The 27,622-nt window shown below is 47.3% G+C and overlaps 5 protein-coding genes across 5 annotated transcripts; 1 reads left to right on the plus strand and 4 right to left on the minus strand.

The window, feature by feature from the left end:
• Nucleotides 1–2,166: 2,166 nt before the first annotated feature.
• JR316_0009484 (uncharacterized protein) lies at nucleotides 2,167–4,030 on the minus strand (the record flags this gene model as incomplete). The annotated part of the gene is given in 5 exon segments (XM_047895186.1): nucleotides 2,167–2,918; nucleotides 2,978–3,387; nucleotides 3,407–3,612; nucleotides 3,634–3,744; nucleotides 3,809–4,030. The coding sequence occupies 5 exon segments, from the start codon at nucleotides 4,028–4,030 to the stop codon at nucleotides 2,167–2,169; spliced, it is 1,701 nt and encodes a 566-aa protein (XP_047744905.1).
• Nucleotides 4,031–7,246: 3,216 nt separating this feature from the next.
• JR316_0009485 (uncharacterized protein) lies at nucleotides 7,247–8,091 on the minus strand (the record flags this gene model as incomplete). The annotated part of the gene is made up of 3 exons (XM_047895187.1): nucleotides 7,247–7,499; nucleotides 7,704–7,742; nucleotides 7,811–8,091. 3 exons carry the CDS (start codon nucleotides 8,089–8,091, stop codon nucleotides 7,247–7,249), a joined length of 573 nt encoding a protein of 190 aa, XP_047744906.1.
• Nucleotides 8,092–10,221: 2,130 nt separating this feature from the next.
• On the minus strand, nucleotides 10,222–13,260 carry JR316_0009486 (uncharacterized protein; the record flags this gene model as incomplete). The annotated part of the gene is made up of 5 exons (XM_047895188.1): nucleotides 10,222–10,374; nucleotides 10,426–11,025; nucleotides 11,082–11,150; nucleotides 11,253–11,889; nucleotides 12,008–13,260. 5 exons carry the CDS (start codon nucleotides 13,258–13,260, stop codon nucleotides 10,222–10,224), a joined length of 2,712 nt encoding a protein of 903 aa, XP_047744907.1.
• Nucleotides 13,261–17,150: 3,890 nt separating this feature from the next.
• JR316_0009487 (uncharacterized protein) lies at nucleotides 17,151–18,312 on the plus strand (the record flags this gene model as incomplete). Its single annotated transcript, XM_047895189.1, has 6 exons — nucleotides 17,151–17,226; nucleotides 17,278–17,319; nucleotides 17,384–17,619; nucleotides 17,676–17,754; nucleotides 17,814–18,138; nucleotides 18,198–18,312. The coding sequence occupies 6 exons, from the start codon at nucleotides 17,151–17,153 to the stop codon at nucleotides 18,310–18,312; spliced, it is 873 nt and encodes a 290-aa protein (XP_047744908.1).
• Nucleotides 18,313–19,612: 1,300 nt separating this feature from the next.
• On the minus strand, nucleotides 19,613–22,168 carry JR316_0009488 (Guanine nucleotide-binding protein alpha-4 subunit; the record flags this gene model as incomplete). Its single annotated transcript, XM_047895190.1, has 6 exons — nucleotides 19,613–19,650; nucleotides 20,113–20,352; nucleotides 20,409–20,457; nucleotides 20,508–20,712; nucleotides 20,763–21,561; nucleotides 21,913–22,168. The coding sequence occupies 6 exons, from the start codon at nucleotides 22,166–22,168 to the stop codon at nucleotides 19,613–19,615; spliced, it is 1,587 nt and encodes a 528-aa protein (XP_047744909.1).
• Between the last annotated feature and the right edge of the window lie 5,454 nt (nucleotides 22,169–27,622).

The raw sequence follows: 27,622 nt of genomic DNA on the forward strand, positions 1-27,622 counted from the left end.
TCCTGTGTCTTTGTCCTTTCTGAAACGACTTCCCATTTCGCCCAGTAAGCCTTGTAATGCCGAAGTAGGGGGTTTGTTCCTTGTTGAAGACATTCCAGTTTTAAGGCTACGTTCCAATTGTTCCTTTCCTACTTCATTGAATCCGTATATAGCTGAATGTCTCCGTAACTTAGGTTTAGGTGATGAATTACGTTCTGGTTTTTCCTTTAATTTTTCCTCAATTCTCATGATTTTATCGATATCCGGGTCCCTGATTTGGCCCTTCTCGAAGTCGTAGATTGAGTCGAATAAGGTGAGGTATTGTTCCACCTCAGTTCGATATGTTACTGCTGCTAATTCGTACTCGTTCTCTTGATAGAATTTTCCAACGTCACCGTATTTTCCCCATCTTGGCAAACGAGGTACTGGTCTCCCTGATATAACAAGGTACTTCTCCAATTCCTCACCTATCTTGAAAAGCGTGGCGCTTAGAGTAGAGTAGCTTCTTCTGCTGACTGCGTAAGCGACTCCCTCGACTACGGTTCCGTCGTCCTCTCTTCCTTTTAATTCAACTTTCTTGACCTTCAATAAAAGTTCATCGAGCGAGTTGGAGATGTTGCTGAATGTCTCGTTTAACTGCCTTCTAGAAAAGACAAAATCCATGTTTTGTTCTATTTCTCTTCCCAGGTAATCTGACATATATTCCAATGCCTTCTTACGTCTTTCCATTAATTTACTATCTCGGCGATAGTATATAGCGGATCTGAGTAAAGGATGTGCTATGTAAGCTCTCGTGGGGTCAACCTTTCCGGGGTTATGAATAGCGGTGTCGTCGAATTTTACCAATTCTGGAAGGCTGTAATTAGCGAATGAAGCTTCATCCAGCTGTTCCTCGGGGTTATTATTTCTTTGCTGGTGTGGTGGTAAATCCTTATTTCTTCCGGTTGTCGTGCTCATGATTGTATATGTGAATGAGATAATTGATAGAAACTTTTCTTGGTACGTCGATAATCGAGTTCCCAATGCGTCCACCAAATGTTAAGTTCCGAGTAAAATGTAAAGAGAACTCGCTTAGAAAATGAGTCCTAAACTCAATTTATCTACGTGGGCTCTGAGATTGGTTGCACAAATTAGTTATCTAGTAGTTGAGTTCTAGATAACCTTAATACACAGCCTAACTGTGTATACGTACGGTTGATAGTTGATGCTTTAAACACCTTCGAGTTTGGTTGTGTAATACTGAATAAAATTGATAATCTTTACCTACAACAAGTTCCCTGTATATATACTATTGTCGACTACTAGTTCTCGTTAATTCTACGACCTTCGTTAACACCGTCGAAGAATCCTGTGACTTCGGGCAGACTCAAGGATCCCCGAGACGTTGCGGTTTATTCCCCTTTGTCACGTCTCGTGAATTAATCGTGTGACTAGTACTTTATCTTTGGACAAGCATGATCCCTAACAGGTCGTTCATTATTAAATACGTAGAGATCAATAGAACAAGAATGAGAAAAAAGAAGAAAAAAAAAGGACATAGACGTAAGACATGGACGGACAGACGGATATACGACGACTCGGGAAGAAGAAAATGCAATGTAGCTACAAGAAAAAGAAGGGTTTAAACGAGGTATGTATGGATGTATGTATTGATGTATGTATCGGATGTGTGTGTGAAATGGATATGAAAAAATAAACGAGTGTATAGCCGACAACGGACGCGGCTTTGGGATTATACGATGTGGAAGGCAGACGGTCTGAACAAAGGCAAAAAAAAATCGAAACAGCCTACGACGCCGCGAAAACAAGCCAAATCGACAAGCAAAGAAAAAAAAATAAGTGTAGTGTATCAAACAATCCTACGACCGCGCCTCTAGAACATCAACAACCCAAACCATCACAGGGAATCATCAAGAAAAAGAACACAATAATAAAAAATGATCCTAGAAGACAAAATAGGCGAGGTGAAGACGAAGGCAAAAGTTGAAGGCAAATGGCCTGTCAGCCACTTTTTGAGTGTCACCAAGCCAAGTCGGGTGGCTCAACGGGACACTTTGGTTGTGGGTGTAATATTGTCGGTAATCGGCGAGTTTTTGAGTGTCGGAATCGGTTATCAGGGATTTCGAGTGGTTATAATGATATAGTCGGCATTGGCGGTCATCGTTGTGGGGCGGTAACAATGACGAACTACTCGGGCTTGATCTTCCAAAACACAGCGGCAGCCGCAACACTGAGCAGCACTACGTCCACCGCAGTTTGGACATTGATATTCGAGTTTCCCGCGCCATCCTTTCCCTTGCCCTTGTTCAGGTGTTGCAACGCCTGTGTAGCCCAAGCATGCACCCGAGCATCAGGAAGCGCAGCCGCCAAGGAATCAAGATCAACAGTCGACAGCCAGCGCGCGACCGACGATGAAGAGATCCAAACGACGCCCGACACAAGCCATGAATAGACAGAGATCGCAAGACCTACAAATACACCCAACACACCCAACACACAAGAAACGAAAACCCAGAAAACGATTAGAAACGCGCCGCGCGCATATGTCGATGAAGAAGAAAATGGACTTGCCCTAGCGCATTCTATTCCTCCTCCTTCTAGCCCATCTCCACTTGATTGCTTGTATTTACCAGCAATAGAATCTTCGTCAAAGCTACGCGAGAGCACATCCGCGTCCACATCGCTCGAGTCTGCAAGTGGGTGCGTCCGTGTCTTCCCAGATAGCAGAGACTTGTCTTGATCCCGGTCACCGTCGAGAGACGAAACAGTGCTCTCCGAGAGCTTGAACACGACATATGGTTCCGGCGTAGCAAGCATACGCATAGGGTCGTCTACAAGTCCAACCCCTTTTCGTCCTTTGAGCTTCTGTGCAGGCATTGCTTTCTTGTCGCCCGATTCACGGTCTTCTTTGTCCTCGCTGCCACTCGCACCGGAGCTGCCTTCCACGGCGGATGTTGAGGTAGCAACAGCGTTAGTGAGCACCGTACGCTCGGCGTACGGGGCTTGCCAACCTTGAGATCCTCCTGCTTCCACTTCTCTGCCTCTGCCTCATCCTCCGACCCATGTTCATGACTTTGTTCGTGCTCGTGCTCCTGATCAAGGGACGAAGAGTCGACAATTTCAGACACAGAATGGTCTTTATCCTCAACTCCATGCTGCGCATCACGCGCCTCATGATCGAGATCGCCATCGCCATCTTCCCCACGTTCAGCACGCGCAACGGCCTCCTCATCCTCCTCCTCGACGCTCTCAAGCTTGTGCGGAATAATTGTCGACACACTACGCGCATCGTCGTCGTCATCTTCCTCTTCCTCGTCGTCATCTTCATGGCCCTCCCCACCTTCGTCCTCATCATCACACGTATGATGCCGTTCACCCATTGCCTCTTCGTGAGACCCTTCCTCCACCCTTACCTCTCTCGAATTACCGGAACCCGCGCCGGACGTCCCCAATGAACTCGTGCCACACATCACAAGCTCTCGCAACACCGCCGTAAACCTTCCTGTGCCTCAAGAGCGCCCTCGAGCTGGTGTACGCGGTCGTGGTGGGTAGCAAAGCTGCTCTGCGTCGTGCGGCAACTTTGTGATGGATGATCGTCTTATTGTCTTCACCGACGACGTCGATACCCAATTCCTAGAAAATGTGAGGACATACGACGATGTCGTTGCTTTTGAGCTCGAATGGCTCCGATTCGTGTCCTTCGCTGCTGAGCCTCTCCCCATTGATAAACGTCCCATTCGAACTCTTCACATCTTTAATATATATCTAAACATTCATCAGAATCCGGCCGGAATGTGATGCATATATGCATATACACGCATATACTCACCTTTCCACCCTCCTCCCACACTTCTGCGTGTTGCCGACTCAGCACCTTGCTGTCAAAAAACCCATTCCGCTCGCCCGGCGTTGTTTTGCTGCTCGGCTGCCATCCAATTTTCGTGTGCATATTCGTCAGCGCAACACGTTTGGGTGCCCATGTGTCGTTCAAAGGGTACAGGTAGAGAGCCGGGAAGAGCGCGTTGGACGGTGGTAGGGCTGAAGACGGCATGGATGGTGTTGTCGATGTCGATGTCGATGTGAGCCCTGGGAGTGCGTTGTGTTAGACAGAGGAAAAGGGTGCCGAAGGCATTTATAATGTTTTTTGGGTGAGGTGGCGGTGGTGTTGGTGGTGTTGCGGCCACAAAAAAGACCTGCTCAAAGGTTATGCGACGCTCGTATATACTCTCCTTTGTCCTTACCGTACCCGGCGTCAATATCATCGATGTAGTGTGTGGAAGACTTACAAGCTTCATACGGCTTCTCAATACACGTCCCGTAAGTATGGGAGACGCCTATTGCACATTGTGTTAACTGTGGATAGCAACGAATAGAGCAATAGTAATACTAACTTGTCCTGTCATGCCGGTATTGCAGAGGTCACTCTGCATAGAAATCCACTGTTCGACCAGTATGGTGACACTCTTGTCCTTTCCTCTAACAACGCGACCCCCTTACGACCCTAAAGATTTAAACGTCGTTAACTTTGAGATTTACAAGCTGATAATATGGGAACCAACATTCTTTGTTGGTTCGTTAATATCAGTGTTGATCTGGTGGAGCACGACTGATAAAAGTCAAGTTTCAACTTGGTTTCAACGCAATCAACGTGCCAGTGAAGTCATGAGGCGTGGGAACGTAGTCACATGATGTTCTAGACTTAGCCGAACCTTGCCCGAACTTTTTTTACGTCTCTTTTCTCACTCTAGTGCTGGAAAAGCACCTATTGACGGTATATTCAACCAGTTATGGTGTCGCAATCGCACTTAAGATGAAGGTATGACTTCGTGACTGCCTCATTCAAACACTTTTCCACTGTCTTTTTAGGGTAACCCTCTACTTTTCATTCTTGATTACAGTTCCTGCACCACGCGAGACGTCATTGAGAGTCCGGAAGCTTGATTGAAGGAGGTCTTGGTGGTCTGTAGTTTCTGGACAGACTCTCATATACCAGAGAGAGGTGCGCACAGATGTCTCTTCCAATTTCTCCCACTAATCTTTCTTCTCCCCTTCAACCCTCTCCATCCCTCATCAACACACCGCTTACTCCTTGCGCCGACGTATGATCTACCGTACCATCTCACCCTTCCTCAACCCTGGCACTTTCTGACATGCCGGATACCTCCCCACTCTCGGTCCGACAATCCATCTTTAGTCGGACGTGTAGAACCACAGGTCCAAATGCCTTCCCCCTGCATTTTGCCGAGACACAGCCTGCTTTAAGCTTTTGGTGGTCTGCAGCTTTTGAGGGATCTAAGAGCCTCTCCTATTCCAGAGAAAGGTGTGCACACATATCTCTTCCAATCTCTCTCACGAGTCACAAATCTTACTCCACCCTTCCGATCCTTCTCCATCTCCAACCCTCCTCGACCATCGACACCCCTTACTCCTCGCACCCCATTATGCCACTCTCACCCCCTACCTCTCTACGACCCTTTGGCTCATTTGATATGCTGGTTACCTCTCTGCTCTCGGTTCGACAATCCATTCTTTAACCCTACATTTCGGATACTAAACCCCGCATACATCTCGTCTAATCATATCGTGCATCGCTGTCGTCGTCATATGTTTATGAAAGGCGACTAGCTCCAAATATGGGATGTGTTCGCATTGATAGGGAGATCATTTCGGTTACAAATGGTAAACGCTCCTTTTCTCCCTCGTTCTCTCCGTAATGACAAGTAATGCTTTAGAATAACACACCCCATCCAGTCGTACTGTGCATATTGCAGACATTATGTCTGCGCGAGTCGTGTCATATGGGGTTTTGAGGTTCCCCGTATCGTGTTGGAAACGTCAGTAAGACGAATAAATTGGGATCTTCACCAGCATCGAGTGTCAGGAGTTTGGACGGTATGTACCTCGCGCCTACTGTCTTATGTATCATCTCCGCTCTAGCATAGTCGTAGCGCGGCAGAACGGCAAGCGGCGCCCTGCAGTGCATATACAGCATACACCCCTTTGCTTCTAAGTGGATCTCTCAATGATACGGGTAAACGGTAAGATTCACGATCAGTGCATTGATATTGTTGGCGGTGATAGTGGTTACGACGGGGTTGCAAGCTCTAGTTCGTGTCCATCGCATGTAGTAAGATAAGATGCCGTCGTTTACAGCTGAGTGTGCTTCATCTGTTTTCTAAACACGTATGCAATAGATGTTGTTATTGAGTCTCAGTGTAAGACCTCATCTCCCAAGAGTTTTAAGATGCGAATGGCATTGAAGGGGTGTGATGAGGTGGTGTGTTTGCGTTTGCGAGAGTGAGAGTGAGAGTCAGGGTGGTGCTCAAGTCCACCGTGACCCTTCACTGTCCCAGCCCTATACTGTGCTTTCCAATTGTTAGAATTGAAGTTATTGGTAATATACATATCTCCGTCCCTCTTCTTACCGTCCAACCGTCGATGTTGATCAAAAAGACGTGAACACGAAGTGCCGAAAGGCCGTTCGCACCAATATGTCCCACAGTTACTATGCGTCGTGATTATCTCGGAGTCGGAGATATTATGTAGTTCAATGAAAACCAAAGTGTTATCTGACATATCATCGTTTATTTTGTTTTGCAATGTTAATTTACGCTCTTTGATACTAATATCTTCCTAGGAATAAGTAATTTTCATGTCGCTCGTACAAGGACAACGGTACTGCCGCGCTCATTGTTGATGCCGTATAATTAATTTCTGACGTCAAAGTCAATGAAGATGCGAATGGCATTGAAGGGGTGTGATGGGGTGGTTTGTTTGCATTTGCGTTCGCGAGAGTGAGAGTGAGAGTCAGGGCGGTGCTCAAGTCCACCGTGACCGATTGAGCTTTCACTGTCCCAGCCCTATACTGTACTTTCCAATTGTAAAAATTGAGATTATTGGTAATGTACATATCCAAGACACTGTGTTATCACCTACGTCCCTCCTCTTACCGTCCAACTGTCGATGTTGATCACAAAACCATGAATACGAAGTGCCGAAAGGCCGTTCGCAGCTATATGTCCCACGGTCACTGTGCGTCTTGCTTATCTCGGAGATATTAGGTCAATGAAAACCAAGGTGTTATCTGATCTCTTATCTTGCTCTAGGGCGATGTTGCCTTTATGTTATCCCACATACATCATGACAGTGTTAAAAAGTACTGAAACTTATCAAGATATTCAGTGTCTCCCAAGGTATTTGTATACTTTTTCATTGTCTCAGATACCAACTACATTCTGTTGGCTAGCATCAAACCTAAGGTACTACCCTATGGCCCTTGTGTGGGCCTCATCACCTGGAAGGTGACACCCCCCTCCTTCTTTCGGTGACGCTCACGCTTGTCTATCACCAGACGCCCCTGTGAGAACCCGTCTGAAAGACAGCGCGGTCGCTCTGGCCGCAACTGCGGCCTCACTGCGGCTGTCAGGGTCGCCGCAACCCTGCCTTCTCCCTCATTGGTCTGCGCAGGGTCCTGTAGAGGCCCTGTTCTGGGGCGTTTGGCGGTAGAAGCAGATTCGCGCCTGCATCAGAGACGGAAGGGAGGAGATAGACCGTTAGACTTTGAGGGGATTGGTAAAAGGTGCGTTTGTAAATACCTATCTCGGTCTGCCGTCGACAACCTTCGCTTCCTGGAGTGTCTGGAAGCGTTGTTGACTCGGCTACTTTTGCAAGACACAGTCAGTTCTGCTGATGTGTTCATTTACTACGTGAAGGAAGGCTCTTACCTTTTGCCACCCTTCGTCGTAGAGGGACGGTCAACCATCCTAAAAATTGGCAAAACATATATCAGTTCCACTCTCTGAAGATGAGAAAAGAAAACAGGTTATCATACCCTCCATCACGGTGCACAAGCCTAGCGAAAGGCTCGACGGGGTCAACCCCGGAGCTTCCTTCGCAGTTTAAATCCATCTGCATGGATCGAGTAGAACTTGTTCTCATTTCTCCGGTGTTGGAGTGAGAAATGCTGGTAAGATTTCCTGGGAGGTTATCGTGCCTCCCACTTCGATAGTATGAAACATGCTGCTCAACGCTTGCAAGCATTGGGCGGTGCAACTGTTTTTGCGATTCAAAATCCTCGGATACTTTAATGTTCCTTTCAGCGATCTTCGGCATTAGGAAAATCTGAGAGCATAACTAACCACGAGATTTTAGAGCCCCCAAACCCTCAACATTGACGTGCCTCACACGAGTAATTGGCTTAGGTGTACTGTACCAAATTCCTCCATGAGCAATGTCGATATATCGACATTGCTGTGTAGCTTCTTGGTCGTCTTCTAATGATGGTACTTGTGGGGTCAAATGATAATTTAAAAGCCTTATCACCAATATCAGTTTTAATTTACATCCTGTTGTAAGTTCGGACGTACTCATTATGCTGGCCCCCAGACGTATCCATCCGCTGATTACTGGTTGGTTGAGATTGGTATCCGCATAATGATGCCTCAAGGGAGGTTGAGGGGTGGCTTGAAGCCCTGAAGAAATCCTCAGAGATGTTGGTGGGTTGTAGAAAGGCTGTGCTATTATCTGGCGCATATGACAAATTCACATCTATAGAGGGGAACGGCGCTAGCGACGATCCAGAAAATACTGCTCAAAAGTGTATTGTTAGCTTGAAGTTGCGAGCGTGGAGTACCTCGGTTATTACAGTGAGCATTCTCAAAATATTGAGAAGAATAAGAGGGAGACGGGACCGTCGCAGGCTCCTGGTGAAGTTGAAGGTGTGATGAAGATGCTGTCAGTTGAGCACATTCTTGCGGAGACGACTGAACAACAGAGTTGTAAAATGGTGTGTCTGACTGGGGGGCTGATGGGTATCCTTCGTTTGTCCCGGCATGCACCTTTGACGTCCAATTGAAGCTTTCTGCTTAATTTACAGTCAGCGTCGAATTTCGAATGTAGATTATCCCTTATCTTACTATGCATATTGGCCGGACTTGGAAAAGAAGAGGATGAGGATGATGCGATATGCTCGACGAGCATATCGAAGTCGCTTGAAAATGAGCGCACGGTGTTTGCATGGCTGCCGACGCTGTCCCAAAGACCATCTCTCAGTGGATAGCCTTCCAGTAATGGTTGGGTATTCTCTAAGGACCGATTGAAGAATCGATAAGAAAATCAACTTTATCAGAGGGGAGTGTACTCACCGTCCCATAGCTCAGAGAACAGCAGATCATGGCCCAAGGGATAATCAAGAAAGCCATAATCGTACGTATTGCTGGAATCCATTTCTGGGTTGGATATACTGGCTTGGGGTAGCGATGTAGATGTGGGAAGGGGGCGGGAATGGTTTGTAGCAATAGAGAGATAAAATAAGATGTGTGATACAAGTGCAATGTCAGGGGTTCCAAACTAGGAGCGAGCATTATGCGTGTAGCATTAAACGGCGACGATGGGGTACAGCTGGTGTAAATTCACAGCCTGACGTCTTTATCAACAATCACTGATATTCTTTCTGCTTAGTGTGCATGACAGTATCTCACTACATGTATAAAACCTCCCTATTGTCCATGTGCCATACGATCCGAAGCTGCACGAGCTCCCTTAATGTTTTTCTCACCATGTCCTTCCGAATTGTCGCCGGCTATTATGGATACATACGCTCGTACCGGCACAGAACCACGAGGCTCATGCTGTGAATCCGTTTAGTAATCCCAGACCAGTTTTTTCAGCCGACGCAATACTCATATCTACTAAGAAAACATTCCCGAAAGAGAGGAGTTGAGGTTCAAGATGCTAGAGGTCGAAGACGGCTAGGAACATTATAGGCCCTGGCCTGTCAGCTGAAGGGAAGGCGAAGGTATGCAGCCGTTAAAATTATGATATCCCAGTATCAAATTTCAAAACCCGTCTATGAATATCTCGGCTTTGGCACTTTAAATTTGTGCGCCTAAGTACTAGCTTGCTTCCGTGTGGCGGTCTAACGAGTGACGCAATCTGTCAGTCTCCAAACTATGGCAGATAAATTAGCAGCACTTATTTATAATAGCCTATTAGTGCGTAATGGACTATTGAAGGGCGGCCAGAGAAACGAACTAGCCAGGCATTTATTTGCAGATAGCCATGTTGACGGTATCCACAACCCTGGTACGGCCTGTAAGAGTAACTCGGGACATAATGTATTTCCTTGCTATCAACCATCCCCAAAGCCATAGACAGAGGCAGCCAGTGAGACAGACGATGATTCATTCCTGATCCGCATCCGTCCAAGACGCACAATGTACATGTATGTTTCTATTCACTGTCCTACCCCTCCTCATCTGTCGTGTACTCTTCATAATGAAAGGGATAATCAAGAGGAACATCGAGAATTTTGTGGGACTCTGTGGCCTTAAGTTTCACTAACCAAGATTTCAACCGGTCGTACTCCATCCCACAAAAATATTTGTGGTTGTATTTCTAGATCCAGGTATGAGTACATAAGGGTTTACAGAAAGAGAATACCCGCACCCCCAAAAATTGCATTGTCAAGTCACAGAATCCAGACGGAGGTCTCCATCGATATTTACGATCCAGTTTATGCCAGATATAGTGCAGTAACCTAATCTTCGTTAGGTTCTCTTGTGTTGGGATTGCGTAAGGCATGCACTGGAGCAATGATAGGAAATGTTTATCTCGGAAGTCCATCCAGTATACTCTACCACCTTGGTCCAAGCTGCCATAGTGCTTTGATACAAGTACATTGAGAAGAAATGTGGCAAGATGGGGATACCAATCCAAGGCTACGATGGGCAAAACAGGGTGTCGGGTACCCAGTAATTGGTTAATCTCCAACACCGAGTGGAAGAGACGAATCCATGTGAGCCACAACTCACTGGTACCACCTCCAGCTCTTATATTCTCCGAAAGAATGTATTTTCCGTTGAGCGTCGGAGATATACCCATAATGTGGTGGTTGTACTGCCTTCCGGAATCTTTGGCAGTAAGGAAGTACGACGAGTGTTCGATGTACAGTGATATGAGTGCGGAAAATGTGGTTTTAGCAGCCGCTTCGAATTTTACAATAAGCATACTGTCGTGTTCCTCGAGTACATGCCTATTTGTTCCGGTCTATGACCCGATAAAATTAGTGTACGTGTCGGGGGTAGCGACTGAATAAAAAATACCAATTGTCTGTGAAGCCAACCCAATGAAGCGTTCGCAAATTGCGGCAAGTATTGGGGAAGCTTAGGCAGCTGTGGATGAATCAGAATATGTAGTATAGTCATCCTGTGAGAATTTTGGAGATATTCTCTTGAGCGGATATCAGATCGTGCTGGATTATGCAGGAAGCGAACCACTTCGTTCAATGGGGAATCCAGCGTAGCTTCCGTCCCGTTGAAGAGTTGATTAAGAAGTTCGATCACACGAACCAGACCTGGAGTTTCCCACTCTGCTACTAGGGCTGGAGGTAGGTATGTCCTCGATACTTTGTCAATCTCCTTTTCGAATACATCGAGAATGATTTCCACGTGTCCCCGATCTTTGTAACAGAAGATATTGACAATACCGTGCATGTCTTGGAGCTCTGATACAATGGCATCATTCGTAATATGCATTTCTGCGCCTATGTCCAGGATGTCAAAAGATGATGTATCCCTCCGCCAGCTTTGCCTAACAAGATACCCGAGAATGGGCCCGTCAAGAGAGGTAGCCTCGAGAACCTGCTGGGCTGAGATGGTCAATGCCAACATAACAGGTCGTTGAAGTGATTGCAGTAGATCCAGTAGAGGCTTTAATCCTTGCGCTGGTGTCGATTCCCTCCAACTCTGATCCCGTAGTATACATCTCTGGAACGTTGAAAGGAGCCACAATGTGTGCTTTGATCGAGGTATTTTTCTGTCTGCTTCGGATAATACCCCTTCAAGTGCTTCGTGTAGATATTTGAGCTCTTGGATAATAATATCCATGTCTGAGCTTGGAAGTTCCACGAGGCTATATAGGATAGTTGAAACAGTTGGAAAAGAAAAACCTAGGTGATATTGTGACGGTCCAATACTGTAGTAATTGAATATCAATAATTAAAACCAATATGCCGTCACGAAAGGTATACCGATTAATTATTCGATCAATGTCAGGATTGCCGTGTAGCAATTCTATCAAGTGCCGTATAATAACACAAAATGCGTGAATCGACGTGGACCATTCGTTGACCAGAAATTTCCCGGATCTAGAAGAATCTTTTATAAATTCTTCAAATGATAGGTGATGGAACGAAAGCCATGGTGTATCATATCTCGGGGTACCAAACGTTGGTATCAGTCTTTGTAAAAGTGGAGAACATTTGGATTCTGTTGTGCAAATCAAAGATCGCATGGATCGCAAAATTTGGCGCAGCTCTGGAGGAGAAACATTAAAAATGAACTCCATGACACTTTCCGAGTTGCTGTAAGGCGTGCACAAAATGGCGCCCAGAACACGTTTAAGCGCGTCCCATCGTGGATACGATGACAAAATGGAGGCATACAGCTGGTCTAGTTCGGAGAATGCCAGAGCGTCATGAGGACCAGGTCTGATCAATATTCGAAGCTGTTCGAGGGGGTCACAGTGTAGGGAATCACCAATGAATTTTACGACGGTGGATGCATAAACAAATTGTCCAGAGGCAGACCTAACGAATCGGTCGATGAGGTGGTCCTCGGGCCATGGCCGATGGACAGAATGCATTATTTCGATGTTTTCTTCATATATCCTATTAAATTCACTGCGTAGGTAGGTTTTTATTCCAGCGTCGGCTTCAAGGTCGTCTCGCAAAGAAACGCGTTTCACGATAGAGCTGAAACACCCGGTCTCGAACACATCGGCTATCCAGTACTCTGGACGACTGATAATCAGGAAGCGCAGTGGGATGCAATGCTGAATAATAGCATTCGCAATGGTGGACAAGATTGCGACCTGCATACGCTTCTCTCCAGAGCACTCGTCCAGGCCGTCAATGATGACCACTGGGTGGTGGGCCGGCCAATTGCGCACTTTGGTGAGAGGTCTGATAATGAGATTTTGAAGTTGGATATTGATCAATTTGGTAGGAAGTGTAGGATTCTCCTGCATGACGGTATCGAGTATGGTACGGTAATCGGGGAAATTGATGGCAAGCTCGTGAGCAATGGTGGAAAATAGCTTGTTCCCGTCTCCGCGTCCAGGAGCTCCCTTTGCAAAGAAAAAACTCGAGCCATATCTGCGATCAGTAGAACGCTCTTGTAGCATCATGGCAATGGAGTGTCCGATTGCTGATTTTCCAGCGCCTGCGGGACCATAGAGCCACAGGGCTTGCTTCTCAGGGGCTGGGTTGTCAATCCACTCCATGATGGTCTCAATAATCCTCTCCCGAGTACCTGGGTGGCATTGAGCTGGCGGAAATCGCTCCGCAGAGTTGTATATTGCATCGGAAGCTATGTATTTCTCGAGTAGATGTAAACCTGACAATCTTGTTTAAACAAATACTTCGATCCGTACGTTGACAATCCAGCACTCGCCTGTGTCCTTCCCCGGTCCGTAGATATTCTGCGTCTGAATGAAGTTCCCTCCATTGATCATTAGGTTGTGTGCGTCAGGAAACTGCTGCATTGGTAAGTACTAAAATTTCTGTGTCGAACGCAAGCCGATATGTAGCATAGGTGGGATTACCAACGGTTGGAGTGACTGATGGGAGAGAGGTAGAAAGGTTGTCATGGTGGTAAATCCCTACCTGAATCGTGTACTGTTCTTTCTCGCACGCTTCCATTACCAAGTACGACAGGCACAGCAACTTTTTTATACAGCCAATGTGAGAGTCTGGGGATTCGACGGGATGTTGGTTTAATTGAACCCGAGAACTAAAATAAACTAGATATATTTATACACAACAATTGTTTGCGTCCAAGCGCATCCTCACTGTCTATCAAATTATGATGTGTGCAAATATTAAGAGTATTAGATTATCGACTCAGTATCTGTTGCAAGCAAAACAAACACGTATTCTTGCAGGTCTCACGAAAGGTGGTTCGGTTTGGCTGGGAACGATCCTATGATACGAGTGCCAGGCAAGATGAATTTTCGAGCGGAGATTGAACAGGCTAACGCACTTCTCGTCTCGCATTCGCGCTCAAACCATTCTCTGTGCTTGTCCGTTAATGCAGCGCACCAGAATGGTGGTTCTAGATCTCGCACATGCCAAGAGACATCCAATTCAACATTGACACCGACTGCTGCATCAGTGAGTTCGCACATCCGACACTCTCCTGTGAGCTCCAACTGCACTTTAACACAGCCGTTTGACTTCACACTCCCTCATCCAATATCGCGCAGCCCACATCAGCTCTAACGCAAATAGTGGTCAGGAGTCCAGGGTGAGTTGCACCCGCCGGCTTCTCGTCCCCTCTTCCACCTTTTCATCCCCCTCATCACTTTTCTGTCCAATCCCGTACCACTCTCAATTACCCTTCAAACCACACTCCGTTGAACTCCTTTCCTCCCTTACAAACACAGCTCATTCCATGCCACTTCATTCACACAGTTCAACCCTTCAGAATCTCCACCCCCGACCTCTCCCCTCATCACACCACCTCCCACCCTTCCAATTAATGAACCAAACCACCGTCGACCCTTTCTCGTACCAATTCCTCCGCTTGGATATATGTGAACCTATCCAAACTCGTCTCACAGTCCACAAAACAAGAGTCGTTCCTCCATACATCATCCGGGCCCCGTTGACGGTCGTCAATGCACTGCGATGGGTTAATGGTCAGCTAGGGCATTTACGGATACAAATAGATGCAGGATCTGCTTATCGCCTATGCCGCATGCAGTGCATGTTTCCCTCAACACCAATTGGAAAGGGGTGGGGTGTTTGACGAACTTACGGTGCGTTGCAACGTCTATGTACACTGTCGCCGTCTTCACATCACTCTTTAAACTTTCTGTATGTTTCAGCAGCATCCGGTATTCACCTCCACATGTCCCGTCCCGTTCACAAACCCCAGGAATTGTCCATGGCATTCGGCTGAATTTGCGCAGCAGAGCATGCACGTCGCTCAACGATTCAAATCGTCGACCTCCGCACGTTCAACGTCAATGCACCTCTTGCACACTTGACCGCTCGCATTCTCTCCTCTCTCACAGTCACACTTATCGCCGCTCATTCCATTTGTGAACTGGGCCACCGCGTGCTCCCCATCAGGGGGTTTCGACAAATGGGCACGACAGCATATTGTACAATATAATTTATTGTTCATCGACGAACCTGAGAGCACGCATATACGCATGTTCAGCAGCTCGTGAAGAGGAGCCTGTGCGGGGTTGGGGGCGGGATTCAGTTGGTAGAGTTGCAGAGAGAAACGCGGCGCTTCGTATGGTCGAGCCTGGGCTCTTCCCGAACTTCTCCTCTGGTCGGCGTCTACCTCCTCTGTAGCCCTCAATACCACATCCTGGCTTCCACAGTGTTATCCAACACCGGCTCTACTTCACACTCCCCAGGGCATCTCTCCCTTGTCTGCTGTATCCTGAAAATGATAGAGATGAGCTCAACATATTATGTGCGTACGGAAATTCCATCATATCTCCTGCAAAAAATACATAAATATTGACGGTCCGAATCATCCAGCAGTTTATCTCGACCCCTGCAACTCAGGCGCATGATGACAAACGCTTTGACATAACTATCTACTTATCATGATCTTCATACGATCGTATAAGTACAAAACCATGAAGTCCATTATATCGATCAGCGTTCTGCGATATCAGTATTCCTGTGCCAACTAAGCCAGTTCTCAATCCATCTTTTCATACCTGACTTGGATTGTGCCTTGTTGTCATGCAAGCTATAATATTCGCATTTGCTCAACATCCCTACTCCACAGCTGCCCGTGATCATTGCCATTTCCGTGGCACTTTGTGCTTTTTGCCGAGTGCCACAGCATACGAAGCCGTGCTTCGAGTTTGTGTATATATGGGTTTTGTAAGAATGATTCTACGTTGAAGTTCTACTAGAGCCAGACCCTCAAGCCCACAAAATCCCCATGTATTATAGATCATGTATCATACACCTGTAAAGAGATTATATATATATACTATCATTAAGGGAGGTCAGAGCGTACGATTCAGAGGCGATTCTAACACAATTCAGGTCGGGATTCAAGACCGATTCTGGGATCAAAATTTGCTTCCGAAGCGCAATTCACTCTGACCCCTTCCTGGATATAATTTGCTTCACTCACGATTCACGTTTCCGATTTAGCAGTATAGCAAAGTCGATTTCTGTAATTTTCAACTTACATAGCATGCACAGTGATGCATAGTCATTTTCATTTAATTGAAGTATTGACTATGATATATTTGCTGCTAAAGCCTAAGACCAATATACCTCCTGTATTAACACAATTTCCATGTTCTGAAAGCACAAAAAGAAAGGAGGATTCTGATTAATCCAATGTTTTCAACACATATATTAATAGCGGGAACATCCTCAAGAAGCTTTCAAATTGCTTCAGAAACTACATATTCTAGGAGGAACAAATTATTTTAAGCCTGAATTCATAGAGGCAGAATCGCAATTCTGAAGCGGCTTGAATCGTTGGAGCAGCTTCAACGATTCAGAGGCGATTCAAGCCGCTTCAACGATTCTGAGGTGATTCAGCGATTCAGATTCTGAGGCCATTCAGCGTCTTCCCACGCTTTTGATCTCCAGAATGGCCTCTGAATCGCGTCGCTGAATCGCCGCTCAATCATCCACTCTGACCTCCTCTATTGACACCAAGACCCATTGGATTACAACCTTACGTTTAACACAACTGTAACATCACATGCAGAACACATTAATATGCATGTATAACATAGTTGTTGCGCAAAAATGTGTGTCACAAAGGCACACGCAACAACGCACGCACGCGCAGACAAGCCAATTTCTGTATGCCCTCGCAAGGTTGACAAGGATAAATGGAATAAAAGAGGAGTGAATAGTGGTATAGAACGTGATGTCGGGGAAAGTTGAATGCTGAATGCTCCGGTATCCTCTCACACAAGTCCAGATGCCCGAGCTTGTCTTGGATGATATGATATCAACAGCGCGGCGATGATGCTCGATTTTTATAGTTCGCAACGAGATAAAATGTTACTCGCGTCATAGCGAGGCCGCTGATGTCTGGTGGTACGGTATAAAGTACGCAGTGAATGCCTTTATGTTTTCCATCTACACATACACTCCCTCAATATTGTCTCCAATGCAGAACAAAGAGAATTTTAACGTTGATACTGGCACTCAGTTAAATTCAACGATGGTACAGTGTTTTCTTTCAGGTACGTGTTACCATGTACTCTATAGCCACCTCTGCCAACCACGACGTTTAGGTGTATACATGGTCATATACGGCGGGACGTTATATTTCTACTGTATGCATAATGCATGCATGCATTACTCTGAAATACATTCACTAACGCGTGAAGTATGTCCCAGTATCAAAAAAGCAGCAAAGCAAGGCGCATCGTGCAGTGTTAGCCGCCATCACAGCGCTATACGCATTCTCACTCATCAATCTCGTCGTGCAATGGACAGGCAGCAACTCAACCGTCGTGTATAGCAGTGATACCCGGACGCACCTATCTCAAGCCTCACTAAATATCCCGCAACGGATTCGGTTGATGATTGGAACGACACTCGCCGTGTCAATTTTGATTTCGGATGTTCTGCTCGTTTGTACATTCTCTTGTGCACGGAAAGCATGAGCTTATATTTGATGTGTGGATAGATTTGGAGGTGTTACAGTATCTGGGGGGACTCCCTGAAAGTGGCCATGATCCCTTTAGTGCTTCTGGCTATCGAAATTGGTAAATATCTACAGTTGCTTGGATTAAATATGACATTAGAGCTGATAGAACCCCCCCAGTTATCGCAATCGCTAGCACAGTAATTGTCTGTTTACACCCACACATAACAGACGCACCAGCCGATTCCAAAATCGACTACGTCGCAGCCGCCGGGCTCCTGTTCTCACTATGCACCAACCTCTACACAACCTCTCTAATCGGGTACAGAATCTACACCACCACACGAGACATATCCACATCCCACAACCGCGGGCGGTACATGCGCATCTTCTTCGTGCTCGTCGAGACGTCCGCCATGTACATCTTCGTTCTCGTCGTCGTCGCCATCTGCCAGTTTGTCCCGCAGGTCAGCGAGCAGACGTACCCGCTGGTCGGGTTGAACGCGTATGCGACTGTGGCTCAGAGCATCCTGGTTTGTTTTCTTATCATTATAACATCATGAGGGAAATACTGAACAAAGATGTCACTTCAGGGCCTGATTCCAACAGCTATGGTTCTACGCCTGGTGCTTACTGGAATACGTACTTCCTCTTGATGTCAGTCGATATCTATTATTAATCAACGCACTCCGAAGACGTGTGAACATCAGCTTTCCTCGATGTAGCGCACCTAAGCCGTAAAACACACAATCCATTTTCTGCCCCTGTACTAAGGCGTGAAAATTTAATCACATGATGTGTGGGACTTCACCGAATGCCGCCCGAACGTGGCCCGAACAACCCATTTTTCCTCGGACCTCCCCTTTAGCTCTATCATCCGAAGTGACGGTGCAGTTAGACAGTGATGGAGTCTGCCTTAGGCCAAATGCCATACATCACTGCACTACTGATTCCTGAGATTCGCGTTATGTTTGCGTTTCAAAAGTGACCTTCAAGTTCACGCCTGTTGTCCCTTCTTCAACTTGATGATGCTTCGTTTGTTCAACTCAATCACGACCCTCTTCCGTACACTGTAGGAACCGCTGAAAATTCAAATCCTGCGAACGGAACAACGACTTGTATTTAGCGGCTGTTTGAATCAGCCACCCGTTACAGTAACCCTACAAATTACCTCATCCAAACCGTGCGCGCTTATAATAGTGCTTCCGTGTCAAACTCCTAAAGCCTGAAGCTGAAGTCGTACGTCTATACATCCGATACCGTTCTCTCTCGCTTACTTCAACCTCGTCTCGTCTCGCCGCTCGTCCTTTCTCGTCTCGTCTCGTCTCGTTCATTGAACCCGTCTCATCACGGCGTACGCGCCGTCTCGTCTCGTCTCGCGCCTCCATCTCGTCTCGCCTCATTTAAAAAATTCATCGAGGTTTGATCCTGAGACATTTACACAGTACAGCACTCTCCTCTCGTCTCGTCTCGTCTAGTTAGACTAGTTAGACTAGTGGCGACAAATTGACCTGAACGTGGTTAGCACGTCCACTGTCCACTGTCCACTGTTCACTGTCGAGAGTCGAGAGTCGAGAGTCGGGACTCGATAGTCGGGACTCGAGAGTCGATGGTCGACCACCTATCCTGATCGTCTTGCCGTGCTTGAATAGAACATTGTGGTGTTCGAACTAAAGCCATGTTCAGATTCAGATTCAGAGAGTCAGAGTCAGAGTCAGAGAGTCGGAGAGTCAGAGAGTCAGATGGCACAGGGGTCACAACTGGGAACGGCATCCTAAACACAATTGGATAGAATTGGATAGATAGATAGAAGTGGCAAAATAAAATAAAATAAAATAGCGATGAAACAGACCAAAACAAACGTCACTAACTAACTAACTATGCAAGTATATACACAAAAACGGAGTAATGAGACCTTTAACAACTAGATAAACGTGTAGATCGACCGACCGACTCGCGCATATATGTACAGTATACATCTATGCACTCAACACTCTATGCGTTGCACGCACGCGTGCTGGCGATCATGACAACTATCCAACATAAACATCAGCCCGAGAAAGGTTGAGAAAGGGGAAAGAAAGGGGCAAGGAACGTACGAAATCAGCGTTTTTGAGGTAGTCTCGCAATATACTGTCTTTGACTATACATAAAACCGCACGTTAGCGTAGTAGCATAGGGTGGATGGAGGAGAGTGGTGCTTACCAGCTTTTATAGTCGTCGCTGTAGCTTTTGTGTCCTGTAATATAAATCCATCAGAGATGAGAGTGAGATGAGAGAGGGAGAGGGAGAGGGAGAGGGAGGGAGGGGAGGGAGGGGAGGGACGTACGACGACGGACGTAGCGTAAAAGTAGCTCGCGCGCTGTGTCGGCGAGTGTTCCTTCAACTGCTCTTTAAACTTTTCTCTCAAATCTACCAACAACCCATCATCATCATCAACAAAGCGCCAAAACACAAAGACAGCTCATGGCCCACGCACATTTCACAACAGTATTCACATCATTCGCCCTTTCACCATAACTAGGCAGATACTTGCGGACCTGCACCCCCGCTTTCAGCTTCCTCTTCAGGAGATCACATTTGTTCAGGAAGAGGATCATGGTCGTGCTGGCGAGGAGCTTGGAGGAGCAGACGGTGCGCCAGAGGAGGAAGGAGTCTTCGAGGCGGTTGACGCGTGCGTCTTCGGTCAGGCGCTCGTCGAAGCATGATACGGGCGCCACTGGGGTGAGTCAGGGGGATTAACGAATGGGAAGGGAGGGGAGGAGAGGGACGCACGGAATATGATAGCTTGGACATTATCAAAGTACGGCAACCACGCGTGGCGCTGTGACTATGTGAGCCAGGGTCAAAGCAAGTCGGGAGAGGGGGACATACCACGGTCCGCGAACCGCCTACGTCGTACAAGATCCACTCTTTACCTGCGTCGCCGCCGATACCGCCCGCAAAGATGCTAGTCGGGCCGTCGTCCAGTCTGATGCGGTACTCTTGCACACCGAGCGTGCGGAGTCGTGCGCGGACGACGTCATCGTCTGACGGCGAGTAATCGCGCTGGGCGATGCGGTCCAGGTCGTCCAGGAAACTGCTCGTCCATCAGCACACACACACTGTAGAGAGAAAGAGCGGTCGTACAAGCCAGCTGTATCCTCGATCCTTATCCTCCGCTTTCTGAGCACGGCACGTACGACGTCGTCCGTCCACAGCGCCTTCATATCCTCCAAACAACTCGCCAGAATCTCCGTCGCATCATCCACCATCTCTCCTTCACCCTCCCCATCCTCACCAACGGGCGTCGCACGCCCACTCCCCACCCTCCCCTGCCTCCTCACACTCTGCGCCGAGCCCTTCCGCACCAAGCGCTGTCCGCGCTGCAACGCCTCCTGCAACCGCGTCACTCCAAACTCGCGTTGCGCTGACGCAGCACCGAGCGGCCGCGCCAGACCCTGCGGTTCCGTTTCGAGACTTAACGGGCCGAGACTCGTTCCGCCTAACACATTCGTCGCTGCGCTATCACCCGTCGCAGCAGCAGCAGCAGCAGGCGCTGGCGATGGCAAGGGCAACCCCATATCCTCATCCGACCCCGCACCAAGCCGCCTCTTCAGATCCGTCTCGACGCGGCGTAACGGCCCAAGCCGCATCTTCAGCACCTGGTGTTTACCCGTCAACAACGTCGACAGCGCCTTACCCCCTTCCCTCCCCGTGCCTCCTCCCACACCACTCCCACTTGCCTCTCCCCCTCCACCTGCACTGCTACTCCCCGCAGGACTGACAGGGTGCTGCAGATCGCCCTCGCCTTCGGGCTCCCCGTCCATCTCGGCCTGCAATGCCTCTACGATCGTAATGATCGAGCGGATCACGTTGAGCTGGATAACAGCGCGCCATGACGCGCGCTCGGCGTCCCAGTCTGCGCGTGCGTATTTCATTCGGAAGTCTGGGTGGAACCGTGGGCGCGATGTGAGGGGTAGGGTAAGAGTGTGAGTTGGGACGGTGGGTTGAGAGAAGGGAAGTCAGTATAAGAACACGGGTAAGATGAGACGACGCACTTTTCAACGTCGTCGATTTGCCTAATCACCACAACCACACCAACGACCACATCCACAAGCGCACATCAAATCCCAAATCCAAATCCAATCCCAACATCGAATTCGTCCGTCGAAAATCGACCCAAAAGAAACACCCATAAAAAAAAAAAACGTCAGCTCCCATCCCATCCCCCTCACCCCCCCCCCCCCACACCCCCAAAAAAACCCTCATAAAAAAACAAACAACCCAAAAAACTCACCACTCTCACTCTGCCCCAACAAAAGCACCCTCACAACCCCCCTCTCCCTCCGTCTCCTCTCAGCCCTCTCAACTTTCAACTCCTCATCAATCATCTCACTCACTCTCCTTGCCGCCGCCTCTGCTTCCAGGCGGGTGCTTCTTTCGAGGGGGGTCTCGTTGGGTGGGGGGAGGAGGAGGGTTGATAGGGGGTCGTCTGATGCGGTTGTGGTGGTGGTGGTGGAGGTGGTTGTGGTGGAGGATGTTGGGAGGCCCATGGTGTTGTTTCTCGTAAGGATTTGGGTTTTGAGGGTTGGGTGGGTTTTTTTTGGGGGGAGGGGTGCGCGATGGTGTTTAGTTCGTATGGACCTATAAGCAGAAACGTCAGCTACGTTCAGATCAAGCTAGAATGTGATATGATGTGGTATGGTAACAAGAAAAAAATAAAGATAGAAAGAAATAAAGATACGTGAAATGTGAAATGTGAAGGACAAGGAAAAGGAAAAAGCGAGTGTAAAGTGCGTAAAAGTGGAAAGGTATAACCGACCGAGGCTCGAGCAAAACTCAACCTAACCAATCCAACCAGTCAACGGCTAGCGGTAACGGCTAGCGGCCAACGGTGAACGAGCAACGGTGAACGATGAACGATGAACGATGAACGACGAGTAGACCACCACCGAAGCAAGAGCGTCGAACACCGAAGCACAAAGCACGAAAATCAACACAGACGCACGAAGAGCGAAGCACACAAACCGAGGCGCACCTCAGCACCGTGACGAACGGAGCACGAAAAACGAAGCGCAAAAACCACCACCTCCGAAGCACGAAGAAAGAGCAAAGCAAAGCAAAGCACGAAGAAAGCGAAGAACAGACCCAAGCAAACCAAGCAAGCAACAAACGAGCAAGGAGCAAAAAAGAAGCACGAAGCGTAAGCACACAAATATCAGGGGTGGATACAAATATAAACCTGAAACGCGAACCCAAGAATGATCTAAAAATAGAATATACGTGTACGGGGTGGGCTGGGGTGGTAAGATGTGATATGGGATGGGATGGGATTAGGAATACGAATGGATAGAAGGATTGGATAGGAATGGGATTGGATAGGATATGAAAGGGGGAGAAAGAGGAAGAGAAAGAGGACACGGATAGGATAGGATAGGATAGGAATGAGATAGGATAGGAATGGGATAGGATAGGATAGGATAGGATAGGATAGGATAGGATAGGATAGGATAGGATAGGATAGGATAGGATAGGATAGGATAGGATAGAAAGAGGTATAGCGCGTAAGACCTATAACCTATAACCTAGACTCTAGGATCCTAGGTCCTAGATCTAGCGCAGGTGATGTCGTGCGGGGTGAGTGGAGAGGAGGGCTGGTCAAGGTGGTCAAGGTGGTCAAGTGGTGCGGAGTGGGGTAGAACTCTGATTGCGATTGTAATCACGAACGAACCAACGAAGAAGAGAAGGCGGAGAAGACGAGGCAGAGTAAATGAGGAACGGTAATTTGGGAAAAGGAAATGAGGAAATGAGGAAATGAGGAAATGAGGAACAGAAGAGCAGAAGAGCAGAAGAGCAGAAGACGAAGAGAACGGGACACGAAATACGCAATCCGGAACGAAAACAGTAAGATGTAAGATTTAAGATGTCACCAAGATAAAATAAAATAAAATAAGATCCAACGCGGTGCGCTGTGCGCTGTGCGGTGTACTCATGCACATACACATATACCCGTCATCAAGCTTTTGAAGATGATCATCATCATCATCATCAAGCTGATGAGAGAGATAGTGTAATGTCATGTAATGTAGATCCCCGCGTGGTCATGGTCATGCTACGATTATAGCCATGCTACGATTATAGACCTGCGCATGAATATAGTCATAGTCATAGGCATGATTACAGTCATAGTCATATCACGCTCACGCTCATGACTACGATTACGAGTATAGCCGTAGTCGTAGTCGTGTACATGGCTGTGTCCATGCTCATGCTCGTGCTCGTGTTCAGAATAGAATCGAAAGGTATAAATGGAATAAATGGAAGAATTAAATGGAAATGCGGTACGTGTGTGTATGTTTGCATGTGCGTGCGTGCGTGTGCGCGTGCATGTGCATGCGCGTGCGTGTGGGGCTGTCGTAGAATTTAAAAGGAGTGGATATAAAACAATGAAAGCAGTGGGCGAGGATGTGAAACGAGAATATATCAAATGGACGGAAAACAGAACGAAAAAGGAAACAGAACGAAAAAAAATGGAAATAGAACGCGGCAAAGCAAACAGAGTGAAAACGCAAACGGAACGGAAGCAGCCAAGAAACGCACAAACGTGAACGCAAATGCAAAAAAAACGGAAGCAGAACGAAAACAGAAACGAAAAAACAGCACGAAAACAGAACGGAAGAGAAATCAGAACGGAAGAGAAATCAGAACAGAAAAGGTACACAACGGAACCAAAAAAACGGAAACGGAAACAGAAACAGAAAAAAAAAACGCGCTTGAAGTTGGTGACGACGCGAGGGACGACGCGAAGAAGGAAGGGTGCAGGAGCGGGAACGGGAGCGAGAGAGAGAGAGGACAAAGAAGAGGATGAGGAGAGAGAAAGACGGGCTCACTTTATTCTACAACTTCTACGACTTCACGACTCGTATCCTATCCTATCCTTCCAAATTCTGAATTCCAAATTGTCCAATTTTGAAATTTTGAAACGAGTCCCAGATGTAACCCAACGCCAACGACGACGAAGACGACGATGAAAGCTAGAGTTCAGATGCGCAGAGCTGAGTAGAGCTGAGTGGTATAGTATTGACCTGAGCAGAGCAGAGCAGAGCAGAGTTGCGTTGAGCTTAGTTGCGTTGAATACACCAATACAGAGCGTCGAGCCGAAACGGAGCTCTAGACGCAGACGTATGTAGACGCAGACGCAGGAGGTGGAAACAGAAAGGAACAAGAAGAAAGGAAACCGAGAAAAATAGAACCCAAGGCACCGCAACCGCACCGTACCGTAACTCCGTGACCCGTCAAAACATCTCTCACCCTCCCCCCTCACCTAAACCACAAAGGAACCAAAGCCGACTCCCGACGGCAACAATATACAACAAGTCAATAACCTAACCTAACCACCGATCGCTCGACGCTGGCGGCTGGATACCGCAATTTAATGAGAAGATGAGAAGATGAGAAGAAGCATAGAAGCGCGGGTTGTAATATTATTATTCAACTTATTGCAATATCAAGATTGGAGATTTGACATGCCCGGACGGGGACTCCAAGGAAATACTGGTGCAAGGAAATACGAGGAAATACAACAACAAGAACAAGAAAATACAAGGACTCGAAGGAAGGACGCAGATTGAGAAGGATGGATGAGTGAGATTAGAAACTCAAACTCAAACGACTACGACCCTGCAGTCGCCCAATGCCTCGGCACACGCTTAAAGTTATGGACATGCACGCACGCTTATGCTTATGCTTATGCTTATGCTTATGCTTGATATAGCGTTGCCCAATGCGCACAACGCCAGCGCCAGCGCCAGCTCCAGCTTCAGGGCAGGAAGCAAACCTGGAAATTTCCATAATTTTTGGATTGATTTGAATGTTTGGTAGCGTACGGCGCATATTAGAGTAAGTTGGATGTGCACTGTGTATGGTGGATCTTTACGTTCTTCGTTTTCCGTTCCCCGTTCCCCGTTCTCCGTTTTGCGGTATGTATGCACATATACCGTAACAATACGAAACGAAACAAAAACCAACGCAATCAACGAAAACCAACGAAACGAAGGGGTAAGCAAGTAACTTAGTAAGTAACGAAGCAGTTTTGTGACTTGTCCCTCTGAAAGCGCCAATATGGCAATATCCGCCGTCGCGGTGACGGCGACGGTTACCATGCGCATATGTACGGTTGCCGCCTCAAACATGGTCTAACTTTCTTGCAGATCGTCGAATCTGAGTCCGTTTTTGTTAATCGGGGTCCCTTCCTCGTAGCATAACTCTCCGTTACCTCTGTGACACCTTTTGTAGCTTTACAATCTCCGACGCTGTACAGTCAATGTTCTGCCGACCGCCGAGGCTAAATCATTTGCTAGTGCCATTACCAAAGTGTTACTGGCTGCTGGCACATGAGCCTGAACAAAATTGAAGTTGAAGTTCGAGTATCAGATTATTCTATCAATTTAATATGTAGAGCTAAATTTGTATTATATACAATTACATTATGGGAGGTCAGAGTAGACGATTCAGACGCAGAGGTGACAGAGGTGATTCTGCTCATCAGAAGCGTGGGAAGACGCAGAATCGCCTCTCAATCGGAATCGCTGACTCGCCTCTGAATCGTTGAAGCGGCTCCGGACGCGCTTCAACGATTCTGCATCTATGAATACAATAAGTTACAATGTCCAATTGAAAGAAGCCACTGGGCTGTTAGTATGGCTGTGTTTTGCCATATTGGATAATGAGTCTGCTTTTCAGTTGCAGAGGTTACAAGTGAATTGACAAATTAGTAGTCCTGGCTCATGCTGCTAAGGCGTTATCAACACTCACTTCCGTTTGTTAAGACTCAAAATTAAATATTCCGTGTACGAGTCCAAGGTTTCCTCTTTTTCATCGTTCAACAACATGTCAAGGTTTCAATGTTTTTATTCTTTTTTTTTCGTTGCCTCAGCGGTTCGAACCTGACAATAGAAATGGAAACGAACCCCCGAGTTTATTAGAACACGAGGCAGAAACAAGCAAAAACTTAAATTGAAGGGTGATCGGGTTTCCATGTTGCTTGTATCCTATGTCCCATTTCTGAGTCACATTCACACTTTCCGGTAAAGCACTGTTATATACTGTGAAAAATGACATTTCTCATAGTCCAATTTATGAGAAATATATAATACAACCTAATTAATCTACTTGTAAGCTGTGTAGAATACGGGCCAAATTTTACAGCGTAGGAATACGCTGGAAGACGGCGTTGTACACCACCAACTTAAACAAACACACAAAATGCTCCATCTAAACGGGGACATGGCGGCATGCCTGTCTCAAGGTTGGAGGGTAGCCGACGGCAAGGTAGGTATAATAAGTGGTGACTTGAGGGAGTTGTACAGCTGTATGCCAATTTATTAGAGAACGAGGAGGTGGGGTAAGGACATTTCGGAGAAGCACCTCGAGGCTCCGGGACAGAGGTTGAAATTTGAAACTCCGACTTCCCCCGAGCCGGCCAACCACAGTCACACATAGAGGGTCTGAACAGCAGTTCTACCTGACGTGACAAACAGGAAAGTAACGCAGTGCCAGGACCCCCATCCACCGCTTCCTGATAGCGGAACAGTTGCCTTATGTAGACCATGTTTGAGGCGGCAACCGTAATATGGGAACATGGGAACATGCTCACGAGTCCAAATGCGCATATGCATGCCTACACGCGCATATGTATGCGCACATCGCGCCGTCGCGACGACGACTGCAACGGTACACGATGCACGCACAGTATGAGTACACGAACGTCGCCTGAGCACTCAGCGCTCGGCGCTCGCTCAGCCACAGTCGAGCGAGAATACGACAGAGTACAAAACAAGGAACGCGAGAAAGCGGGAAAGCGAGAAATCAGAAAACGTTTAGGAAACAGGAAACAAACTGGTTGGCTGGACCAGTCTGGACTCTGGAGTCCCTGAACATTAATACTAATAGTAATACATATCGAGCTAGCGCTGATGTTAGACAAATGTTATATATATACACGGCGT

Source organism: Psilocybe cubensis, chromosome 9, assembly GCF_017499595.1.
Source record: "Psilocybe cubensis strain MGC-MH-2018 chromosome 9, whole genome shotgun sequence".
NCBI classification, from domain to species: Eukaryota; Fungi; Basidiomycota; class Agaricomycetes; order Agaricales; family Agrocybaceae; genus Psilocybe; species Psilocybe cubensis.